This window comes from Marmota flaviventris, chromosome 7, assembly GCF_047511675.1.
Source record: "Marmota flaviventris isolate mMarFla1 chromosome 7, mMarFla1.hap1, whole genome shotgun sequence".
NCBI classification, from domain to species: Eukaryota; Metazoa; Chordata; class Mammalia; order Rodentia; family Sciuridae; genus Marmota; species Marmota flaviventris.
This window is the reverse complement of record NC_092504.1, coordinates 52,975,602-53,001,552: the sequence shown is the minus strand read 5'-3', so window position 1 is coordinate 53,001,552 and position 25,951 is coordinate 52,975,602. Positions and strand designations below refer to the sequence as shown.

General features: G+C 31.6%; 1 protein-coding gene across 1 annotated transcript in view; it reads left to right on the top strand.

Moving 5' to 3' along the window:
- Positions 1-7,564: 7,564 nt before the first annotated feature.
- LOC114102063 (transmembrane protease serine 11C-like) overlaps positions 7,565-25,951 on the top strand; it is a 66,482-nt gene continuing 48,095 nt past the window's right edge. The window contains exons 1-3 of the mRNA XM_027947314.2: positions 7,565-7,620; positions 10,887-11,002; positions 15,968-16,086. Coding sequence (XP_027803115.1) covers positions 7,565-7,620; positions 10,887-11,002; positions 15,968-16,086 — 291 coding nt within the window. The remainder of the gene's footprint in view (positions 7,621-10,886; positions 11,003-15,967; positions 16,087-25,951) is intronic.

Genomic DNA, 25,951 nt, shown 5'->3' with positions numbered 1-25,951 from the left:
CTACTGGCTGAATAATTATTTCTGCCAATTTATTTTCTTGCTACACTACTGTTTATATTTGATACTTAGTATATTCAAAGTCATTTATGTAGAAGTTATTTTCAAGCCTCATTCTGACTTCAAAGAATTAATGTATATTTCGGCAATAAAATCCATACTTCTGGTTTTAATTAATTTAGAAATTAAAATTTTGGCAATGTGTCCAACACTGTTTCTTTTGATAATTAATAATTCAACAGAATCCGTACTTTAAAATTTCCCTACACTGTTAAATATATTATTTTTTATATTTCTTTGTTTTGATCCTTTGAAATGATTTTATCTTCCTTTGGCCTTCACACTCTGATTTTTTAGGTGAATTAAGAAAAATATTACCATCAAGAATTACTTAAGGTTACAGAGATAAGCTTTTTTGCTTTATAGAAATTGTTGTTTCATTAATATAAATACCGCAATTTCAAAAAAGAAGTAAACTGGATATAAAAAGTTCCAATGAGGAATAGTTATTTACATTATAAAAGATTTGTTTACTTTACAAAAGGCACATTGTGTGTGCATGTATTGTGTGTCTGTCTGAGCTAGTGACAGCTGGGGGTAGGGTGGCAAGAACATTTAATATCTAAATGTACCTGCTGCTGCAATTTGAGGTCAGTTAGAAATAAAAGCATATCTGAATTCAGATTAAAATGTTAAATAGTTCAAAGTTACATTTACATGAACATTTTTCTCTTAATAGTATAAATCATTAAAACAAAATGTTAAAATATTTTCAAAATAAATTTAATGAACAATCTTCAAAATATTTACAAATATTTTCTTTTTAACATACACTGAGCCACATCCCCAGCCCTTTTTTGTATTTTATTTAGAGACAGGGTCTCACTGAGTTTCTCAGCGTCTCACTAAATTGCCGAGGCTGGCTTTGAACTAGAGATCCTCTCACCTCAGCCTCCCAATCTGCCAGGATTACAGGCAGTACCACCATGTACAGTACAGTTCTTATAATAATAGCTGCTTAAGTTAGGCTTTTTCTTTTCTTTTTGGTATTGGGAGTTGAACTTAGGGGTGCTTTACCGTTGAGCTACATCCCCAGCCCTTTTCATTTTTATTTTGAGAAAGGTCTCACTAAGTTGCTTACCGCCTTGCTGTGTTACTGAGGCTGGCTTCAGACTTGTGATCCTTCTGCCTCAGCCTCCCAAGTAGTTAGGATTATAGGCGTATGTCTGTTTATTAAAGGTACAATCCATTCAGTTCACAGTTTTCTTTTTTATATGTAGAGGTGCCAGGAGTCAGGCATTTAATTCTTCCAGTAATAAAGCTAATAATTATTGAGCATTTATATGTATCTGGCACTTCACTAACATGGTAGTTGGATTTTGAATTTATTACATGTAATGTCAATAGGCTGTACTGCCTGATCTTAACTTTCTTGTGATTAATAGCAAAAATTTTAGTTAGAAATCTAGTCTGTAGTTTCTAAGAAGTCCAAAATTATTGTTCTTTCCTCTTCCCATTTATCAGTGAAGGAAAAATACAACGTTGCTCTCACTTCTTTTTTTTTTTTTTCCTGTGACTTTTATTCAGTACCCTTAAGGGCTTCACTGTCAGGAGTAACCAATTATTTTTTCTACAGTTGGTTCCAAGACTTGGAGAAAGTCCTCCTTACCAAAAGTTTATATATTCTTGTCTGTGTGTTTATGGTCATGAAATGTTGGGTTTTTTTTGTTTTTGTTTTGTTTTGTTTTGTTTTTGTAAAACCATTCACTGTAACTCAGCAACATGTCTCTAAACATGTTCTAGTGTTTTCCATATTGAGATTTCACAGAAGATAAATTTTTTGAAAATATGTAGTCTAAAATGAAATTGTCAACTTTTCATTGTGTCAAATAAATAAGAGCACTTAAAATAAAAAAAAAAAAAAAAAAAAAAAAAAAAGAGGGAAATTCATTGCCTGGAGTTCATTCCTCAAAAAAAAGAAAAAAACAATAAATAAATGAACTCACACCTCATCTCAAAACCCTAGAAAAGGAAGAGCAAAACAACAGAAAAGGTAGTAGAAGGCAAGAAATAATTAAAATCAGAGCAGAAATCAATGAAATCGAAACAAAAAAACCATTGAAAAAAATTGATAAAACTAAAAGTTGTTTCTTTGAAAAAATGAATAAGATTGACAGACCCTTAGCCATGCTAACTAAGAGAAGAAGAGAGAGAACTCAAACTACTAACATACAGGATGAAAAAGGCAATATCACAACGGACACTACAGAAATACAGAAGATAATTAGGAATTAGTTTGAAACCCTATATTCCAATAAAATAGAGGATAGTGAAGATATCGATAAATTTCTTAAGTCATATGAATTGCCCAGATTGAGTCAGGAAGATACACACAATTTAAACAGACCAATAACAAAGGAGGAAATAGAAGAAGCCATCAAAAGACTACCAACCAAGAAAAGCCCTGGACCGGATGGATATACAGCGGAGTTTTACAAAACCTTCAAAGAAGAATTAATACCAATACTTTTCAAGTTATTTCAAGAAATAGAAAACGAAGGAGCTCTTCCAAATTCATTCTATGAGGCCAACATCACCCTGATCCCGAAACCTGACAAAGACACTTCAAAGAAGAAAACTACAGACCAATATCTCTAATGAACCTAGATGCAAAAATCCTCAATAAAATCCTGGCAAATCGAATACAAAAGCATATCAAAAAAATTGTGCACTATGATCAAGTAGGATTCATCCCTGGGATGCAAGGCTGGTTCAATATACGGAAATCAATAACTGTTATTCACCACAACAATAGACTTAAAGATAAGAACCACATGATTATCTTGATAGATGCAGAAAAAGCATTTGACAAAGTATAGCATCCCTTTATGTTCAAAACTCTAGAAAAACTAGGGATAACAGGAACTTACCTCAACATTGTAAGAGCTATATATGCTAAGCCTCAGGCTAGCATCATCCTGAATGGAGAAAAACTGAAGGCATTCCCTCTAAAAACTGGAACAAGACAGGGATGCCCTCTCTCACCACTTCTATTCAATTTAGTTCTCGAAATACTAGCCAGAGCAATTAGACAGACAAAAGAAATTAAAGGCATAAAAATAGGAAAAGAAGAACTTAAATTATCACTGTTTGCGGATGATATGATACTATATCTAACAGACCCAAAAGGGTCTACAAAGAAACTATTAGACCTAATAAATGAATTCAGCAAGGTGGCAGGATATAAAATCAACAGGCATAAATCAAAGGCATTCCTGTATATCAGTGACAAATCTTCTGAAATGGAAATGAGGATAACCACCCCATTCACAATATCCTCAAAAAAATAAAATAAAATACTTGGGAATCAACCTAACAAAAGAGGTGAAAGATTTATACAATGAAAACTACAGAACCCTAAAGAGAGAAATAGAAGAAGACCTTAGAAGATGGAAAAATATACCCTGTTCATGGATAGGAATAACTAACATCATCAAAATGGCGATATTACCCAAAGTTCTCTATAGGTTTAATGCAATGCCAATCAAAATCCCAACGGCATTTCTTGTAGAAATAGATAAAGCAATCATGAAATTCATATGGAAAAACAAAAGACCCAGAATAGCAAAAGCAATTCTAAGCAGGAAGTGTGAATCAGGCGGTATAGCGACACCAGATTTCAAACTATACTACAGAGCAATAGTAACAAAAACAACATGGTACTGGTACCAAAACAGGCGGGTGGACCAATGGTACAGAATAGAGGACACAGAGACCAATCCACAAAACTACAACTTTCTTATATTTGATAAAGGGGCTAAAAGCATGCAATGGAGGAAGGATAGCATCTTCAACAAATGGTGCTGGGAAAACTGGAAATCCATATGCAACAAAATGAAACTGAATCCCTTTCTCTCGCCATGCACAAAAGTTAACTCAAAATGGATCAAAGAGCTTGATATCAAATCAGAGACTCTGCGTCTGATAGAAGAAAAAGTTGGCTCCAATCTACATATTGTGGGGTCGGGCTCCAAATTCCTTAATAGGATGCCCATAGCACAAAAGTTAATAACTAGAATCAACAAATGGGACTTACTCAAACTAAAAAGTATTTTCTCAGCAATAGAAACAATAAGAGAGGTAAATAGGGAGCCTACATCCTGGGAAGAAATTTTTACCCCTCACACTTCAGATAGAGCCCTAATATCCAGAGTGTACAAAGAACTCAAAAAATTAAACAATAAGATAACAAATAACCCAATCAACAAATGGGCCAAAGACCTGAACAGACACTTCTCAGAGGAGGACATACAATCAATCAACAAGTACATGAAAAAATGCTCACCATCTCTAGCAGTCAGAGAAATGCAAATCAAAACTACCCTAAGATACCATCTCACTCCAGTAAGATTAGCAGCCATTATAAAGTCAAACAACAACTAGTGCTGGAGAGGATGTGGGGAAAAGGGTACACTTGTACATTGCTGGTGGGACTGCAAATTGATGCAGCCAATTTGGAAAGCAGTATGGAGATTCCTGGGAAAGCTGGGAATGGAACCACCATTTGACCCAGCTATTGCCCTTCTCGGACTATTCCCTGAAGACCTTAAAAGAGCGTACTACAGGGACACTGCCACATCGATGTTCATAGCAGCACAATTCACAATAGCTAGACTGTGGAACCAACCCAAATGCCCTTCAATAGATGAATGGATAAAAAAAAATGTGGCATTTATACACAATGGAGTATTACGCTGCACTAAAAAATGACAAAATCATGGAATTTGCAGGGAAATGGATGGCATTAGAGCAGATTATGCTAAGTGAAGCTAGCCAATCCCTAAAGAACAAATTCCAAATGTCTTCTTTGATATAATGAGAGCAACTAAGAACAGAGCATGGAGGAAGAGCAGGAGGAAAAGATTAACATTGAACAGAGACATGATGTGGGAGGGAAAGGAGAGAAAAGGGAAATTGCATGGTAAAGAAAGGAGACACTTATTGTTATACAAAATTACATATAAGAGGTTGGGAGGGGAAAGGGAAAAATAAAAAAAACAAGAGAGAGAATTAAATTACAGCAGATGGGATAGAGAGAGAAGATGGGAGGGGAGGGGAGGGGGGATAGTAGAGGATAGGAAAGGTAGCAGAATACAACAGTTACTAATATGGCATTATGTAAAAATGTGGATGTGTAACTGATGTGATTCTGCAATCTGTATACGGGGTAAAAATGGGAGTTCATAACCCACTTGAATCTAAAGTATGAAATATGATATGTCAAGAGCTATGTAATGTTTTGAACAACCAATAAAAAATGTTAAAACTAAAAAAAAAGGAAAGAGGAGATTGATGAAAAGAGAAGCATACAAAAGTACAATTTGTTACTATATATTTCAACCACAGAAACCTCAAGTTGCAAGGGTCAAGCATTGCCTCTTTTATGGATTATTCACAATTAAATGGCGTGTAGATTAAAAAAAAAGAATTGTAATGGAAAAAAAAAGAGTTCATGCACAATGGCATAATTTAGCGTGAACATACTTTATATGAAAATCGTGCTGTGAATGGGTAATATGAATGTAATGCATTCCACTATTGTCATGTATGTAAGAAATAAATTTTAAAATTTTTCAAAAAAGAAATAAAAGGAATAGTAGAAAAAAAAGAATATTGTTAAATTGTGTGCATGTACAAATATGTAATTACAAATTCCATCATTATGTACAACTATAATGCACTAACAAAAAATGTGGGGAAATTATGTAATATTTTCAATTCACTAGTCATTTGGTTGATTGATTTTAGTGGCAGCTTTTATAAAGTGGACATTAAAGTTGTAATCAAAAGGAAAAGAAGAAAAGCAGAAAAAATATCTTTAATTCTTTAGAGTGCCTTAACATTTTATCACAAATCTTAGCTAGATACAGACTTTCAAATACATAAAATTATGGAATTTACATGGAAACTTAAAATTATAACTTCCATAAAACATCTTTCTGTAGCATTCTGCCATAGAATCTCTTAAAGATATTATCCGAATGCTTTTCCTTGAATACTCCAGACATCTCCATTGTCTGACTCCTGCCCACACAATTGAATTAGGTTTCACTTCTGTCTTCACATAATACTTCATATATACTCCATCAAGTGTTTACTTTGATGTTTTCATTACCAGCTTCTTTGACTGTTTTCATCATGAAATTGTGAGCATCTAAGAATATTATTTATAATCTATAATTAGTACAGTGCCAACTCCATGGTAAGTGTGCAATACATTTTTTTTTCAGATTCAGGATCTCTGAATCTCTCTTTGGAGAAAGATTAGGAAACTTTTCATCTGTAACCCAAGCATGTTTTGTTGGAAGATTCTATAAGTTTAGTCGAATTTCTGAGCTTTAGATGGTAGAGTAGTAGGTTTTAAGAAACTCACATCAAGAAAGTAGGATTAGGCTCACCTTGAAGTATAAGTAGGCTTTATAGAGTCAAATGATATTGGGAAGAATACTCTAGATATTTTAAACACATGTACAAAAGTATAGTGTCTGTGATGGTCAAATAAATAACAATTAATATAGAAACTTTAAAAGAATGTAGATATATCTTATCAGGGTTCTATTAATAATTGATATGAAAACTGCCATTATGATTATTTTGATCCTAATACAAATATGATTTCTCAGATTACCCTTTCCCTATACATGTTTTGGGAAGAAGGGAGATAGCATAGGTAGTATAATGATTCTACTTGGTCATATAATGAGGCTGAGCCTCTTTAACAAACATGAGGAAGGCTTCTCTCCCAGCATAATTACTAGATTCTCCCTTACTGTGTTTCCTGACCTTTGGCAAATTCTTTTTCTTCCAGGTTGCTGCACATTAAGGTGTCTATATATTCTCCATATCAGTATCAAAATTGGCTACTAAAAAAACAGAATGGTTTTAGAAAATTACTGCTAAAATCTATATATTATTAAATTAAAAATCAACACCCTATAGATTTCAGGATAGAAAACATTCTTTAACAAGCCTTAGTATTAAAAGGGCAGTAAAACTTTCAGGATAGAATTCATGAAAGGATGACACATGGTTAAAGGAGGCAAGAGAGTTATGAGTTGGAAAGAATCCAGATTCTGATGAAGGGCTGGAGCTTGGAGAGTCATTAGTTTTTCAATGAAGAGCAAAAACAAGATTGCTATGATTTTCAAAAATAGATTCTAAGGAGTAAAAACAGCGCCCACTCATTTCCCAGTAGACAAAAAGAGAAAAATAGTTCTTCTCAAACCAGATGACTCTACTATTTTCTCAGTCACCACAACTGAGTTTTAAGTTTGCCCCACTAGGGCCATATAATTATTTATTATTTATGGAGTGGCATATATACAGCTCATGTTTTACTAAAGTTTTAAAATTAATTAGCAAATGTCTGGAAAGCGCTTTGAAGATGAAAATTGTGTAAGTGCTAAGTATTATCATTATGCCATTATCATAAAACACATAAAAGTCACAGAATCTTGTAAGCTACATAGGTGGCGAATGACTGTGCTGCATAGCATTCAAGGGGAAGATGGCAAAGGGACAACCTCGGCAAAGAGAGGAGCCATGTACACCTCTGCAAAACAGGTATGTTTCAAAGGGGTGGACAGCAGGAGGGCTTGCCATTGTTCCTCAAGTAAATTTTATGAAGGAACCAAATTTGTTAAAGCAACTTAATTTGTGTTTTAAAGTTCTTAAAAATGAGGTTCTCCCTCAACATTTTGTAGAAATAGAGCAATATAAATCCTAAGCAAAAAAAAAAAATTTTGAGGTATGTAAATATTAATCATTAAGTTCTGTTATGATCAATTTTTCTGAGGAGTCTTTCAATTATAATCGGAATATTCATTTAAAGTATGTGTGCAATTTCTAAAACTTGAAGATGTTTGGGAGATTTTATCTTTGAAAAGATAACTTCACTATGAACACTGAAAAGATTAAGTTATTTATATCTATTTCCAAAGATACATACTGATATAGAAATATTAATATTTATATTTGCAATATGCTATTTCACCTACAGAAAGTGTTAGACCAAAGTTTAGGTCTCAATTTTTAATTATTAGAATATTGCACTGCTTATTCTGCTATATGTTTAGAGGTATGATTAAATCTTTTGGTTGGAAACAAGGATGAAAACAAAAAGAGAAGATTTTGTTAGTTTCCATTCTCAATCTCATACTTTTAGAAAGCAACAGAACTGAAGGTCAAAGAAAAGTGCTGACTGGTTCCACAGTACACATAGGTGGACAAATAATTTTTACATTTTTATTCTTAAGCTAATGAAATTAAGACAAAGGTAAATGTTCATATATATTTCTGTCTTACCTAGCACTCCAACAAAATATGAGCAAAATATGAACAAAATAAACCCATTGAAATGCACTCAAATTTTTTTTTTTTAAAGTTTTAGCCAAATTTTTGGTTTCCATATCTGGATGAACAGAATACTATTGGGCAAGATGAATCTCCCAGTAGGATGCTTTAATAATGTTACTTTTTACATTAACATTAATAATTTAGCTTAATTAACTACAAAGGAAGAACTGAAATATTTTCCATCAAATTAAGTTCCTGTTAATCATTTTGATTATCGAATATATATTAAAAATCTTTCATCTCAGCTTCTAAATAATGTATTCTACTTCCTTCGTATCAGCTTGTTTAGTCTCTTATTTTCCATAAATAATATCTGAGAGAGAATGTATAAACAACCTTAATTTCATCTTTTTAAGGAATTAGTACTTTTAAGTATAACTCACCTGCAAGTCACTGTTTCTAAAATCCCCAAATAATCTATGATATCATTGTCATCTTATCATTATTATACTCAATGACTTCAGCATACCCTTTGTGAATTAACAAAACAGACATGGAAAAGTAAGTTATATTGCTAAAATCAAAACAGGTTTTTCTATTCTTCACCTCAACTCCCACCCAAGACTCAATTTCTATTGAATATTAAGTCGTCTACAACCAACATTATAACCAATAATAAAAAGTTTGGAAAATGGAACTTATATACCTGGTATTGATTTTAGAGAATGTTTTAAAGGAAAGAATCTGAATAACAAAAAAGTTAAATTTTCCTTTTAAATTTAGGAATGCACACACACTGCCCCTCACAACACACATACATGGATATTTTTTAAATTAATTAAAGTTTTGGCAGGTAGGAAAAACACCTAAATCTCAGAAAACTAAGGTGAGAATGACAGAAAAAAACTTTCTGCCTTTAAAATCAATTTTTAATCCATTAACCATAATTTTGCATTTGTGAATTAAATAGAGAGGTCACTGTAGTGACCTTAGACTTTGATTGTAAGGTGGGTGAGAGTTGAAAGTTAAAGTGGCCTATACGATTTGATTTAATTTTTCTTCTGGGGATGAGGAGAAAAGAACCTTAATCCAAATTCTAACACTAACCCTAAATATACTAATGACAACCAGCAGACAAATCTCTACCTATACTGCTAATCTTCTCTAGATTTAAAATGTCCCAAAGGGAAAATATTGTTCTACAGTCTCCTCATGTGTAAAATAGGGAAATCCGGATGGATGATTTGCAAAGACCCTTCTAGCTCTACACCAGGGAAATATCTCACTCAAGGAAACTTAAAAGGGAATTTTAAAGTCAAATGATGCTCCATATGAGACAAATTCTCACATACAAGAATTTCTTTTTATATCACCTTTGTAGAAAAATCAGGAGAAACAATGAAAGGTTTCTGAATATCTGTAGCCTGAATTATTCCAAAATTGTCAATATTCAATTTTCTTATCTACAAAAGTAGGAATTTTACATGGTTCATCTATTAGAAGGACACAATTAAAATAGGAAATATACTATAAATATTTGCTACATAAAATTTACCACTCATTTATCCCATTTTCCTTGCGACTTATCCCATGGCAAGATGTCTTAAATAAAATAGGCAAATATATTCCTATGGGTTTGGAAGCAAATATTTTAGAACACATATGCAACTGTAGGAAATTAATTTACCAAGGTTTACTGTACTATTTAGTCAATTGTCTTATGAAAAAATTTAAATACTATTCTAGATTCAGTAAGTTAGTTGACCCAATTGAAAAACTGATCAGGCTGAGGCAAGAGGATTTGCTTGAGCCCAGGAGCTCAAGACCAGAGTAATATAGCAAGACACCGGTTTAAAATGAATAACAACAAAAAAAAAGTGTTTCTTCTAAGTTTTTGTATTGTGAGGTTTCTTTTTAATTTTTTCCTAATGAACCAAAAAGTTCATGGACATCTTATATATATACAAATAGTGAGATATTGATAGTTACATGCAATTTGAACAAAATACTTTTCAATGATCAGAATGTTTTTCTGAGTATAATGAAATTTCTAAAAAGACTAAGACTTGGAAATGTCACCAGCATTAAAGATCTAGCTAATATTTAGGAAATATCTGTCTGTTTAGGAAATATCATCTGGAATGACTGCTAACTAACTAAAACAATGTTTCCTGATAGATATTTGATTTTATTAGCAAATAGAAATCAAAATAATATAGATAATAATATTAATATAGGTATTAATTAGGTATTACAGTACACCTAGTACATAGTAAACATCTACAAATATTTTTTGAGTGAATAAATGAATATTGATTTAGAATTATTATTATTATTCATATGTACTGAAAAATAAGCAGTCCAAATATTATATCCAATAATTCTTCATTTTGTTTTCCAAGCTTAGCCGTCCACTAAATCCATAATTAATATTAAAAAAATACTTTTACACTTAACATCAAACCCATATTTATTTCTAAGACTCCTATATCAAGCTCATATTGAAACATTCTCCTGTCCTTTTTGCTAAGAAGAACAGAGTCAAAAACGAAAATCAAACTCACAAGATATGGGAAGATTACACTCTGTACCTTAATGTTGGTGATTGCTGCAGTCATCACTGGACTCATTGTCTATTTTGTTGCCTATGGTAAGTATTTATATGTCTGGCTTACAATTGCCTGTATTTGTGGATTCTATGTTGGGAAAATTAGGAATTTTGAAATTAAGGAAATAGGAAATCAGATGAGAGTATTTCCTCACTAACATTTTTGTAGTCTTTGCTCTTGTTTTTAAGGTTTTGTTGAGGTATAACTGATATAAAAAATTGCACGTTTTATATACAAATTCCAGAAGCAATGAGCATCTCTTTACAATAACTATTATTTCCTTTGACCCAGTAATTAAACAAGAACAAACAGCTGGACAAACCAAGACACAGCACAAATATTCACTTCTAGACACCTACTTTTCTGCTTTTCTGCTTCAGATTACCCTAAAAGAAAATGATGTGTTTTCTATTTGCTTAATTTTTTGTGCTTAATTTTTATCGATTTTAATAAGTATTCTTTCTTTTTTTAATTTGTTCTAATTAGTTATACATGGGAGGAAGAATAAGGTGTCTGAAACTGTATACAGATTGGAATCAACAAGCTTTCATTTAGTGATGACTTCTATACTTAAGGCAGATACTTAACCAGGTGCTTTATTCAGAGTACAAAAATAAATAAGTATAGCTCTTTTCCAATAAATATTTATACGCAATAAAATTTAAATTTCATGTAATTGTCACATATCACCAATTATTGTTCTTCTTTTGACTTTTTCAACCTTTCAAAGTGTAAAAGACATTCTATGTCCATAGGCCATTCAAAAACAGGTTACATTCGGCTGAAAAGCCATAATTGCAGATTCCTGTTCTAGATCGGTGAATTTTAACCCCAAGTGCACCTAGAATCACCTGTAATGGTGTTTTTAAAAATACTAGTACATAACTGGGAAAGGTGGTAGAAACCTATAATCCCAGTGTCCCTCAAGACTGACATAGGAGAATTGCAAGTTTGAGGCCAGCCTCCGCAACTTAGGGAGGTCCTAAGCAACTTAGCAAGACCTTATTTCAAAACAAAAAGGGATTGGAATGTAGCTCAGTGAAAGAGCACCTCTGGGTTCAATCCCCAGTACCAAATGGATGGATGGATGGATAGATAGATAGATAGATAGATAGATAGATAGATAGATAGATAGAAAGAAGATAGTGATACTGCACTATCTCAAAAAAATTACAAAAAGTTTTTGAATGTATCATCACAAATAAATGATAAGTACTTGAGAAAATAGATATGCTTACACTGATTTGAACATTACAAAGTACATCCATGTACCCCCCAAATATATACAACTATTGTGTCAATTAAAAAGTAAAAATATAGATGGTAGAAGGAGAGGGTCATCATTATACAAAATACATGTATGAAGATGTGAATTTGTGTCATCATACCTTATATACAAACAGAAATATGATAAATTGTGGTATAAAGGTGTATTAAGAATTGTATGCAAAAAAAATAAGAGAGCCCATGTATAATGGCATAATCCCAGTGTCCATATATACTTTATATACAGAGTTACAAAAAATTATGCTGTGAATGGATAATTATGAATGTAATGCACTTCACTATTGTCATGTATGCAAGAAATAAATTTTTTAAAAAGTAAAAATATAAAAAGTAAATTAAATTATATTTCCTGACACTAACAAATATGAAAAAAATACCAGTACATAAGCTCTACTCTAAAAGATACTATCTTCAGTAGAAACCAGACTCTTCAGAGTTTCCCAGATAGTTATACTGCACAGCCAAAGTTGAAAACCACTGACCTTTAGGAAGACAGACACAGATCCAGACACACATAAATTCAAAGGTCAGTGACCCAGATTCACTACACTATTTCAAGGTGTTAGGGACCCAGGCTCCTCATATTTTGTTGCTCTATCATACGTTACCTAAATTGCCAATGTCATTTCAATGTCCAGTTATAGCTATCAGGTCCAAATTCCAGATAGCCAGAAAATAGAAGAGGAGAGAGAAGAGCAGGTAATCTCTCAATAGGAAAGTATCACAGAAATTGCTAACACATCATTGTTCTTTTGTCAGAACATTCCATTTGTCAGAACATAGATGCATAAGGTTACTCCTAGTTGTTACAGAAGATGGAAAATATACTTTTTATATTAGGATAGCATCTGCTTGATTAAAAATAACAGATTATATTACCATAGAAGAAAGTATATAAAAATACATAGTTTCTGCCTTAAGAAGTTAATATTATATTGCAGTAGTAAGTTTTTGAGTGCTTAGTAAGGAAATTGACAGACGAACTTTCCTATAAAGTTTATTGATATGCATGGAGAATGTTAAACTTTCTAATTTTCTCATTAATGTTATTTTAAGACATTATTTGCAAACATTGTGCTGATTATAAATGGAAACTCAGCCTGCAAAATAGCAGCTTTATTTTCAAAGAATAGAAAATGAAAACAAAGCATCAGAGTCCAGGCAAAACAAATACCTCTTCAAATGCAAATTTATTTGTTCTGCCTTCTTTCTTCATTGTCCATGGACCAAAATGATAAGTATGTGTTACTCTTCCTATATTGTCTCTTCAGTGCCAAGTTTAGTATTAATTCAGATTTTATAAAAAGCATCTCTGACCCTCCAGAGATCCAATAATGAGAACATGGCCTGCAGACCTTCTCTCAGCAAGTTTTAAATGTATATAACAGAAGCTGAGGCCCAGGCTGAAGACATTAAAGGTGATCCATCTTCTAAGATTATTCCTGTCAATAGTGGGAATAATTGGCTTCCACCAGAACCCAGTTCTGAGAAAATAAGTCACTGTGTGTGAGAAACATCTAGGTGTGGAAACCATGGAGAGACAAGTGCCCTGGTACTTATCAGTTAATTGTAAGCCTACACATTTATGTATGTATCCAACAACAAAAAGGAAAGAATTCCTTGAAAAGTCAAAATTAAAATTATATATCTAAAAGGACAACTGACATATTTTTTAAAAGTCAACATAAATACATTTTCTTGAACAACCGTAGATTATTTTAAAGTAATTGTTTAAGGAAGATAATTACTGAGGCTCGAAATCTTCCTTGAGCTTTAAACCTTTATCCATAATGTGGCCTGGATTATTTGAAAAATATTACTCTTATGGGAATCAAAAAAATCAATAAAAGTAACACTTTAAGGGATCTTTTGTCCTATTTTTTTCTGCCCAAGTATATATTAGATTTGAAGAAGAGGAACTAATCCTTTATGATAGCACTCTGTTAACTCCTCATAATGCCAATGGCAGCACTCTATTTACCTCTATCTTTTTAAATTTCATTCTTGGTGCTCTAATAGGATAACAGAGCTGGAGAATGGTTTCAGTCCTTAATGTCTGAAATTCATTTAGTAGTCCAATGAGTTAACATAACCTAATACTGCCCCCATGTTTCTTGATGCACAATCTGATGTAGACAACACTGATATTTCTAATAAGTCATAAAGTTTCTGTGCAAAGAAATATATAGCAACAAAATAGTATATTTCCTTCATATTATTCTAAATAAAACAATTGACAAGGGAATAATAAATATAAAAAATATAAAACTTAAACATTGAAGAAAGAATAAAAAAATTAAATTAAGAGAGAAAAGAATAGAAAAACAGTAGTGAAAAGTAGTAATTACAGAGAAAGATTCTTTGAAATTAATTTTCTAATAAATAATAATATTCAATAAGATGTATGAAAAATATAGAAAAACATAAATAAGAAAACAAACTCTTGATAATCCTACTCTCTAGTCAGAATCACTCACTATTTTGGCACATTCCCTTCTTTGTTATTTTCCTTTCTGTGCATTTTCAAGACATTAAATATTATTCTTAATATTGATTTTAATGATTACACAATATTCTATATCATAAGCAGATCATACATTATTTTGTTAATTTTTTACTTTAAGCATTTAGGTTATTTCTAATTTTTTATGTTACTTTAAATAATTCATTTTATACATAGATTTGTATAAAACTCATTACATTGAAAATGAATTATAAAAAGAGGAATCATGGAATGAGAAAAGATGTTTTTCAAGCTTTTAATAATATTACCAAATATATGTTTAATTTTCATTCCTATGGGTAGTCCATAAGAGTGCCTGATTTTTTTTATTGTAATCTTTGCCAACGTAAGCCCATCAAAAATGCTATCATATTTTACTTTGCACATCTTTAATTATTGTGAAAGGACATGGAAGTCTATCCCAAATAATTAACTGCAGTCACTGACAAGAAAAATTTTCTCCAAAAAAAATTGCAAAATCCTTTCCTTCTTCTTTTTAAATTTTTCTCCCTTCCCTTCTTTCCTCTTTTTCTCTCATATTATCTCCCTTCTCCCCACACTCCTCATCTCCCTTTTATTTGACCCTCTTAGTCTACAGAATGGAGGGAAACAATGGAACCTGAAAAATTAACAAGCATTTATTTCCTACTAATTTTATATGTATTCAAATAGAACAGTGTAATGTATCCCTCATTCTATTTCCTTTGCTTTTCTTTCTAAAATTATAGGTTTCATTTCTTTGTTCTGCTTACTTAATGCTGAGTACTTACAAATGATGCCTCATTCACTTTCAACCTTATTCATTTTAATTTCTTAGGTATCTCACAAACAATAAACCTTGTAACTTTACTGGTTTTCCTAAATGTAATCTGTGGCAATCACAAAAACTAAGATAATTACTATACTTTGATGTAATTTCTTTTCATAATAACATATCTGTCTCCAGATTGCCCAAACTTGAAAACTGGCACATTAAAATTTTTGAATATACTTTTGGGTACAGTTATATAGTAATTAACATTTTTCTGTCAAAGCAATTTTAACAATCATTGGTATTGGGCATCAAAAATATTGGGGGATGGGGCATCAAGACTATTTAAATGTCAAGTAACCTGAAATTTTATCAGGGCATTCTATTTCCCATGATTTTCTTGAAATGAGAGCAGTTGCAAAATGTTCAATGTGGAATCTATTTTTTCTTTTCTCTCCTTCTAAGGAAAGACACCTTTCTACTATCACATCAGCTTTAAAATCAACAATATTGACTATGACAGCAAATTTGCAAAACCCTATTCACAAGAATATATGGACCTAAATAAAAAGATAGTATCTTTGGTAAGTGTAAATCATTTTTTTTTCTGCGCATTGTTCTTTAACAGTTATGCTCCTAGAAGGATCCTAGCAATCAACTTCAAAATGGGAAGCAATTTCTAACCATTACTTTAGTTCTACATTACAATAGTCAGACCTTTCAGAAAGTCAATTTGAAAATGTATATGACATGACTTCAAAGTAGATTCTCACCGTGCTGACCCCTGCCCAAGTTCAGGATGTGACTATCTAGCACCTGCTTGAACCTAGGACTGTGGTCAACTGAACTGCGAAACTAATGCTATTTTAGCTTCTATTTATCCCTTGCTTGCTGACTAGAAAATTCCAGTCCTGCCAACAGCCCACAGGTCCCACTTATTAATATTTTAATTTCTATGGTTGGCTAATTTACACGACAATAAGCAAGTCACTGAGTTGTGGTTTTTGTGCTTTTATTCTCCTTGGATGGACCAGGAAACTGCTGTCCTCCCTCAGAGCTTAATCTATGGTGGGTGAGAGTCCCTGGCCAGGTAAATAAAACTCTCTTTTTATTTGAAAAAAATAATAATAATAAAAATAAAAATGTATATGATAGAAAAAATATAAAAGGAACAAACTTCAAGAACACCTAAGAAATGCCTGACACCTAAGTAGTCAATTAATATTTCAAAATAATTAATAAATTAAATGAATAAACATAAATCCCACCTCCAAGATACATGACTAAGGCTGCTGTTTCTGCTCCTGAAACTAAATAGTCCTTTGAGAAAGAGGAATAGCAATCTGAGAGAGCACATGGCCCCAAATAAAAGATCATCTTGCAGCCCCATGGTGTTGAGTGACAATTATAAAATGATTGAGAATATGCTTTGTCATAATTAAAATTTACCTGACTGAAAACTTAGTGGAGAGTCTTAACTGTGCGTTGGTCGTAGCATCTGTTAACACAGATACCACTCTAATTAACTCAAGTGATTCTATCAAACAAAATCCTATCAAGAACACTGTTGGCCTCTTTTATCTCCCATTTCCCAAGGCAGATTCCTATAGGCCATCTTCAGACCTTGCTCTAACAGTGTAGTCTTTCCATAACACTCCAATATCTCCTGGTTTCTAATAAGTTCAGAGTTTCTGAAAGTCCTGTGTGCTTTTACCATTATACTAAGGGTTAGTTGATAGTAAATGGAAACAGAAAACCCCATCTTTAGCTTAGCTTTATGATAAAAATAAAATAATAAAAAATAAATATAATACAACGCTTAAGATATATCTTTGGACTCGCGGTCCTTGTTCAATTCTAAACTTGAACTTTTACTAGCTGTATAAACTCAAACAAATTTCCATATACCTCAGTTCCTTCTACCAAAAATGAGATCACAAATACTTATATAGTAGGGTTGTTTTAAGCATTACATAAGATGAAATATGCCACAATCCAAGCAGAAGTTCTATCATTCTCTAAGCCTGAAGAAGAAGAAGAAGAAGAAAGTCTAAAAATAATTTGTTAAAATGAGAGTATCATTAATGTTGTTAATAAACTCTAAGAATATAACAAATTTAATATATAACTTTAAAACAGTTCCAAAGATACCCACACAAAGAAAATCATTCAGTGATAAATTCACACAAATTTATTCAAGTCAATTAGTCTATGTTCGTTCTGCAAGTGAATATCTGAATTAAAATAATATTTAAATAATAAATTAAAAATATCAGTCTGACTAATTATTACATTGTTCTAGTCAGTCAACCACATCTTGACATCTTGCTTCAGGCTCCTTTAAAAACTCTCATTCCTAGTTTCTAACTCACCTGTTTGAACGCTTACCAGGTATTTCTCATACTTTTTTCATTTACATATGTCAGAATGCTTGCTTTTACATGTCTTCCTGTTTTCATTGAATACAATGATGCTTTATGTATTATAGTTATTACCATATGCAGCATATTTGTAAGTACAATACTGGTGATAATAACACATACAAAATGGAGCTATGAATCATTAGACAAACCAGTTAGTCATTATTATAATACCAATAGGCTATTTTTTTCTGATTTTCACTATATAACACTTGGGATGATTTTTACTGAAATAAAATAAATTGGGGAAATAAATTGGATCAGGAGAGATGTTACTTTACTATGAATGATAGTTTTTTTAACTGCAGAGGATGGCCTTGATAGGAAATATTTTAAAATTTAAAATACGTGATTTTTTTTTTAATGAACAACTCAAGAAATCTCAATTGTCCTCTTATCTTTGTAGCTCTCTAGCAATATAATGTCCAATTAAGGTAAAAATAAGTTCTAAAAATTAGGAATTGAACAATTATTATTAACAATAATAATTACATTAACTAATTTTAGTATAGTCTAATCATATTATGTACTCATATTCCTCATAACATTTTAATTTTTGTATGAACAAATGGAGACATTAAGAGATTAATTTATCCAAAGTCATACTGCTAGTGGGCTTCCAATCTATGACTTTTTGTCCTATAATTAAAGAGCATATAATTCTTATAAAATCTTAATAGACTTCAGATTAAATAAAGTTCCCATTGCCAAATTTTCTGAAATGTTAATAAGATTCAGTACTGTTTACACATATAAAGGCATTGTATTATAGATTCTTAAAAGAACCTGATACGTTTAAGTAACCTAAGATAACCTATATGAGTTGTCCAAACCAACATGCTTACATGTCAACATTTTCCACTAAGCTAACATGAACCTGCTGGGGCATATGTACTTTTATACATATTTTATACATATAACTTTCTTTAGAATACCCTATCAAATGACAGATCCTTAATGAGATGCAATAAAAACATTGGTAATTGTCAGATCTCCTTTTCCATTTAATATAGGTTAGTAGTATCTCAGTTTGAGTGAAGATTATCTTTGTGTTCATTCAGTTTCATACCACTCAAAATATATCAGAAAACTACTATGAATTCCAAGATGGTCTTAATTTAAAAAACTACTATACTGACAATTTTAAAATAAAATATTTAACTAAAAAATTAAGAGAAAATTATTATCAGCTAAGTTTTTAGCACTAAAGGAATTAAGAAGTTCCAAACTTTAATAAAAAGTACAACCAATGCTAGAGAGCTATTATTCTTATTTGAAGTGATACAAGACAATTTATAAAAAATTAATGATATAATTGTGTTCTTTTCTACAACTGGAAAAAAGGATAGATGTAATAAATCTTAAATGCTCAGGATATCTGAACACACAGGGAATCACTATAAAGTAATGGAAGAAACTGTACACCATTTTCACTTCATAACTGGGAATACAAAACTACAAATGTAATATTTCCTTTATATCCATTTTTTAATCATTTGTCATGCAGAGGTAGTATTACTCTGCCTTGATTACAATACATCATCTTGTTTATTATACACTTCACAGTATAATTTAACAATATAACATCACCACCATAAAAGTTTTTCTATACATTTATGAGCTCAATTAAAAGAGGAAATTTTAAAGATCTGAATTTTTATATAAAACAATTATAAGAATAGCTTTTAAAATATTTATATTAGCAAATTATAGTTTTATATAATAATGGGGCTCATTTTGATATAATCATACATGAATAGAATACAATTTGCTCCGTTTCAGTCTAAAATACTTTTTCTTTTCCATTCCTTCCTTCTTCCCCCATTCTCCTTCATCTACTCTACTGGTTTTATTTCTTTTTACTTATTATTTTATTTTAATTGATGCTTTATAGATATACATAAAGGTGAAATTCACTGTGGTATATTCATATATGTACATAGCATAATTGATCAATTTCATTCCACATTCCATAATTCCCATTCCATAATTGATCCAATTTCATTCCTTTTTTTCTTTGGCCCTCTTTCTTCCCCCTCAATCCCTTTCCTCTACTCCACTGATCTTCCCTCTATTTTCCTAGATTTCCTTCTCATAAAATAATATCTTACACAGTAGTATACTGTTACTGCACTAAAATTGGGAGTTTAGGAGGTTAGAAATTCTTTAAAAGGAGGGATACAATTACTTTCTAAAGTCATTTTCCTCCTCTCTTAAGTGGTATTTTTTTATCTTTAGACCTTGTACTTTATTATGAAATTTTCAAAGAACAGTCTCTTGTATTTTTTATTTATTTTTTAGTTGTAGTTGGACACAATACCTTTATTTTATGTGTTTATTTTTTTAAGTATTTATTTTTTAGTTCAACACAATATCATCTTTATTTTATTTATTTTTATGTAGTGCTAAGGATTGAACCCAGGGCCTCACACATGCTAGGCGACTGCTCTACCACTAAGCCACAACCTCAGCCCCAATCTCTTGTATTTTTAATGTACTTTCTTAATATAACTACATATTTGGGCTTTTATCAAGTTCTTCTGTTTATTAAAAACATGTAATGACTGGTACTTTAGGCCTGATATCTTTGAAAAGTATTATAATGATCCATTTCTCACCCATAAGTAATTTTAATATCATAAATGATAATGATTTTTTCAGTTTGTTGGCCCATTCTTGAGATCATTAGCTTCAGAATCTTTCCATCATCATAATCTAGAGCTTCCTTCTACACATTTATGTAGCAGTGGCGCAGATGGCATTTTATCATTTTACTTTATGGGGAAGGACAAGAAGAGGGCAGAGTGACATGAAGAAAATATTAGATCTATATGGTATTAAAGAGCAAGATTTGGAGTTGTGATATGGGTGTCATTTGAATTTCACATCTTGTTATTCCTCATTTCTGGGGGAAAAAAATAGTTCTGAATTTCCTGCTCAAGACTTTGTCCAATAATCCTAATGGGATCCTGATACTTGTCATTAAAGGGTCTGAAAAGAGATTAAGCTTCTTAAAAACAGGAATTACATGAGTAATCTGGGAAAATTTCCATAACTCCACCTTACAATGTCTTTGAACAACCTCAGCATAAAGTTAAAGTCTTGGCATTATTTAAGGTATATGTGATCATTTGAGCTACTGTAAAATTTGAGAAGATTAATACAATGTAGAAATGGATGAATAAAGACATTAAAACAGAACATAATATTTGAAGAAGATAATAACTAATTAAAGCATTACAAGTTCAGCTGTATTTTGGTTTAGAGGCAGTGCCATATTAAAAAAAATGGTTTTATATTACCCATCTATTCACACCTTTATTGAAAATTTATTATATAATATGGTCTGAATTCATACTGAAGTCTGTTTTTAAAAGTAAGAGTAACATTTAACAGTCATCTATTTGGTCAGCAGTCTAGTCTCTTTCCCTAATTTCAGTTCATGGCATTCCAGTTTTTCCTTTCACCCTGTCATTATATTTTAAAATCAAGTTTGTCTTATCCTTCTCCCTGGGTATCTAATCTGTTACCAAATTTTATTAATTATTCTTCTAAAATGATTGTAGCCCAACTTTTGAGGTAAGATTGTTATTTGCCAACAAGCATTTTGCCCTTTCTCTCTCTTCTAATCTCACTGACAGAAGAAAATCAAAAATAAAACCAAACTATACTGTAATGTGCCTTACAATGATAGAAATGTTGTTGTCAGTAGACTAAATAAGTGAGCAGTTCTGGAATAATAAGATCTCAATAGGAGCTGGGGTTGTGGCTCAACAGTAGAGCACTTGCCTGGCATGTGTGAGGCACTGGGTTCGATTCCTAGCACCACATATAAATAAATAAAAATAAAGTTCTATGAACAACTAAAAAATATTTTTTAAAAATCTCAGTAGCACATTTGCTAACAAATTCACAGCCTCATGAAGGAAAATATGGCGGGCATGGTGGCACACACCTGTAATCACAGGGGCTCAGGAGGTTGAGGCAGAAAGATCTCAAGTTCAAAGCCAGCCTCAGCAACTTAGTGAGGCCCTAAACAACTCAGTGAGATCCTGTTTATAAATAAAATATAAAAGAAAGGGCTGGTGATATAGCTTAGCGGTTAAGTGCCTCTGGGTTCTATCCCCAGTACCATAAAAAAATGTAAAATATGGGCCCACAAAAAAAGTGAATTTTCCCAACAGAAGCTTGGGATGAACCCAAAATCAGAGACAGTAAAGATTATAAAGGAAAGCCAGATTTGGGTAACTAATTAATTAATGGGCTTTATTATTTCAATAGAAAATGACATACTATAAATTAAAGAATGAATAAAACATTCTACTAGAAGTCATACCAATGCAATAAGAAAAAGAAAACTATAAAATATGTTAATGTGAAAAATAATTATGGGGAAAATGTCATTATTTATAATGTTACTCAATAATACTCAATACTCAATAAACTCAATGGACACATAGCAGAGTTTTGTATGATGGCCAACCATAAGTCCAATACATAAAAAGTGGTAGCTTTCTTAAGATTAATCACCAAAAATAACAAAACACAAATGTTTTTATTTTAAGTATTATTTAGTAGCCACAAAGTTATAAAACACAAAAAAAAATCACAAAATGCTCAAAACTTACAAGAATAAACCTATAAAACCATTACAAACAACATAAAAAATAAATGAGGAGAAAAATATGTTCCTGAAAGGGACGATTCATTATTTTAACTACATCAATCTTGTCCAAATTAATCTATAAATTAATTATAGTTCTTTAGTTGGTTTATTTGATAATAAAGATGTTCTCTCTTTCTTCCTTTTATTCTTTATTTTATTTTCTGGGGAGTACACGGGATTAAACTCTTGATCACTGAGCCACATCCCAACCCTATTTTGTATTTTATTTAGAGACAGGATCTCACTGAGTTACTTAGCACCTCACTTTTGATAAGGCTGGCTTTGAACTCTAAAATTCTCCTGCCTCAGTCACCTGAGCCAATGGGATTATATGCATATGCCATTGCGTCTGGCTCTTTCTTTCTTTTTATTTATTTATTTATTGGAACTTTTATCAATAATCTGCACTCCCAACTCTTTTTATTTTTTATTTTGAGAGAGGGTCTCACTGAGTTGCTTAGAACCTTGCTAAATGGCTGAGGCTGGCCTTGAACTTGTGATCCTCCTGCCTCATCCTCCTCAGCCTCTGAGATTATGGGTATGTGTCACCAAACAAAAATTCAGTAAAAGTATTAAGGCAATTTGGCTGGTAATCGAAAAATATAGAGAGTAATATCACTTATATATTTGGCACAATCACTATATAACATAAGTAGTTAGCATGGACACAGCTCTATTTACAAATTTGAAGAATATAACTGGATAAAGTATTTTAAAATTCTTTATAGATTTAAAATTCTATGAATCCATTATTTTCAATTCTAGGATGTTAATTCAATCAATTCAAATTCAAAATGTTGATTTCTATCTCTGAACACCTAAAGAAATAATCTAATTCTGTCTTGTCTTTATAGCTATAAGTATGCTCTCTGTACCTTATTTTCCTAATTCCTAATCCTCCTCAAAAACAGACCCCAGTCAATGTTGAACATATCCAAATGGTATTTGAAAAAGAGAAGGGCTTGGGATATAGCTCAGAGGTCCAGGGTCTGCCTAGAAATGTGTGAGTCCCTGGGTTCACTGGTTTCAATCCCTAGTACCACAAACAAAAGAAAAGAAAAGAGAAGGCAGATGGGCAATGGTGGGGGGGACAAGAAGGGGGCATTAAGTATGTGAAACAAAAGAAAAATGATGAATTTCTTGGAGAGGAAAAAGCAGATTTAAGGGAATTATCAGAATGATTTCTGGGACCTAGATAAGCTAACACTGGAATTACTATGAGCTTATAATTAACTGTATTATTTCATTTTTTTATCAGATTCTCCCTTTCCCATAGAAATAAAAGATGAGAATAATTGCTTTCTAAGAATGCAGTATGTTATTTCATGATCTTTTCTTCAGAGATAATATCATCTCACAAACCATCATCTTTAAAAACATTTCTCTTGAAGCTGTGTTCCCTTTCAGTAACATTTGCTTCCTATTTCCTTTGTTTTTACCCTAATTTTCCCAAATCTCTTTTCCACACAGTAGCAAAGGTGATCTTTTCTAAATTAAAATCAAATAACATCATTAACCAGCTTAAAAGTTTTCCAAAGCCTTTCAGTTTTGTTTGAATTTATATAAAGATATAAACATGAGAAGAAATGAGAAATATAAGATTTATATAAGAGGATAAAATGATCAAAGCATATAAAATGGGTTTTTTTACAGTGCAGAATTTTTTTTCTGGCCTTTTCCCATTCCTCTCTCTTCCTCTACACGTATCCTAAAACTCCACCTCCAAATAACCCATATTAACAATATAGTGTATATCTTCCTATATTTTCATCTTTGGTTATATTAGCTTATGTAGAAAAACAAAAGATAAGGATGGATGTTTGTCAGTATTTTACCATAATGGGTTAATTATACAAAGTCTTATAAAAAAATTACTTTTCTCAGTAAAACCTCATAGAAATTCCTCCAACTCAATGTAAAGGTCTAATGTATTCTTTAAAAAAAAAATTTTGTTCTTCTTAAGATATACATGACAGTAGATAGGGTGTGTTTTGACATATCATACATACATGGAACATAACTTATTCTAATTAGGATCCTATTCTTCTGGTTGTACATGATGTGGAGTTACACTGGCTGTGTATTCATATATGAACACAGGAAAGTTATGTCTGATTCATTCTACTATTTTTCCCTATTCCCATCCCTAACCCCCTTCATTCCCCTTTGTCTAATCCTCTGAACTTCTATTCTTCCCTTCCCCCCCACCCTTGTTGTGTATTAGCATCTGCATATCAGAGAAAACATTTGACCTTTTTTTTTTTTTTTTGGTGGGGGGAATTGACTTATTTCACAGCCTATATTCTCCAGATCCATCCATTTACTGTCAAAAGTCATAAAGTCATTTCTTACAGCTGAGTAATACTTCATTGTGTATATATACATACCACATTTTTTTATCCATTAATCTGTTGAAGGGACACCTAGGTTGGTTCCATAGCTTAGCTACTGTGAATTGAGCTTCTATAAACATTGATGTGGCTGCATCACTGTAGTATGCTGACTTTAACTCCTTGGATATATACTGAAGAGTGGGACAGCTGGGTCAAATGGTGGTTCCATTCCAAGCTTTCTGAGGAATCTCCATACTGCTTTCCAGAGTGATTGCACCAATTTGCAGTCCCACCAGCACTGTATGAGTGTGCCTTTTTCCCCACATCCTCATCAGTATTTATTGTTACTTTATTCTTGACAATTGCCATTCTGAATGAAGTGAAATTCTCAGAGTAGTTTTAATTTGCATTTCTTTAATTGTTAGAGATGTTGAACATTTCAACTGCTCAGCCCTGGAGGTATGCTGATTTAATGTATTCTTTTCAATGATCCCAAAATATTTGCTAATATGAATATAGAATAGTGTTTTTATATGTTCTCACTTTTATTTCAAGGTTTTGACTAATACAATCAACATTGCAAAAAAATCTATTTACTTTCTCATTTTTTTTTACATTTGACAATTTTCTACTAAGATTTCTATATCAAATGAAGATTTTAATTTTATGAAATGCTTCCAGGTTATTTTCCAAGGATGAAATAACTCACATTTTTAACATTAGTAAATTTGAGTATTCTTCCTCCATCTTCACCCACAACAGTTTGTATTATACTTTTTGATAGGTGTGTAATATTAGTTATTAATATCATTTATTATTATTTGAGATATTTTTAGATACTTATTCCATTTAATCTTCCAAACCACAAATTCAAATCTCAGGAAAAATAGTCATTATTTTAAATAGACTGACTGAATTTTTTTTTTTTTTTTTAAATTTTTTTTTTTATTGGTTGTTCAAAACATTACACAGCTCATGACATATCATCTTCCATACATTTGATTCAAGTGGGTTATGAACTCCCATTTTT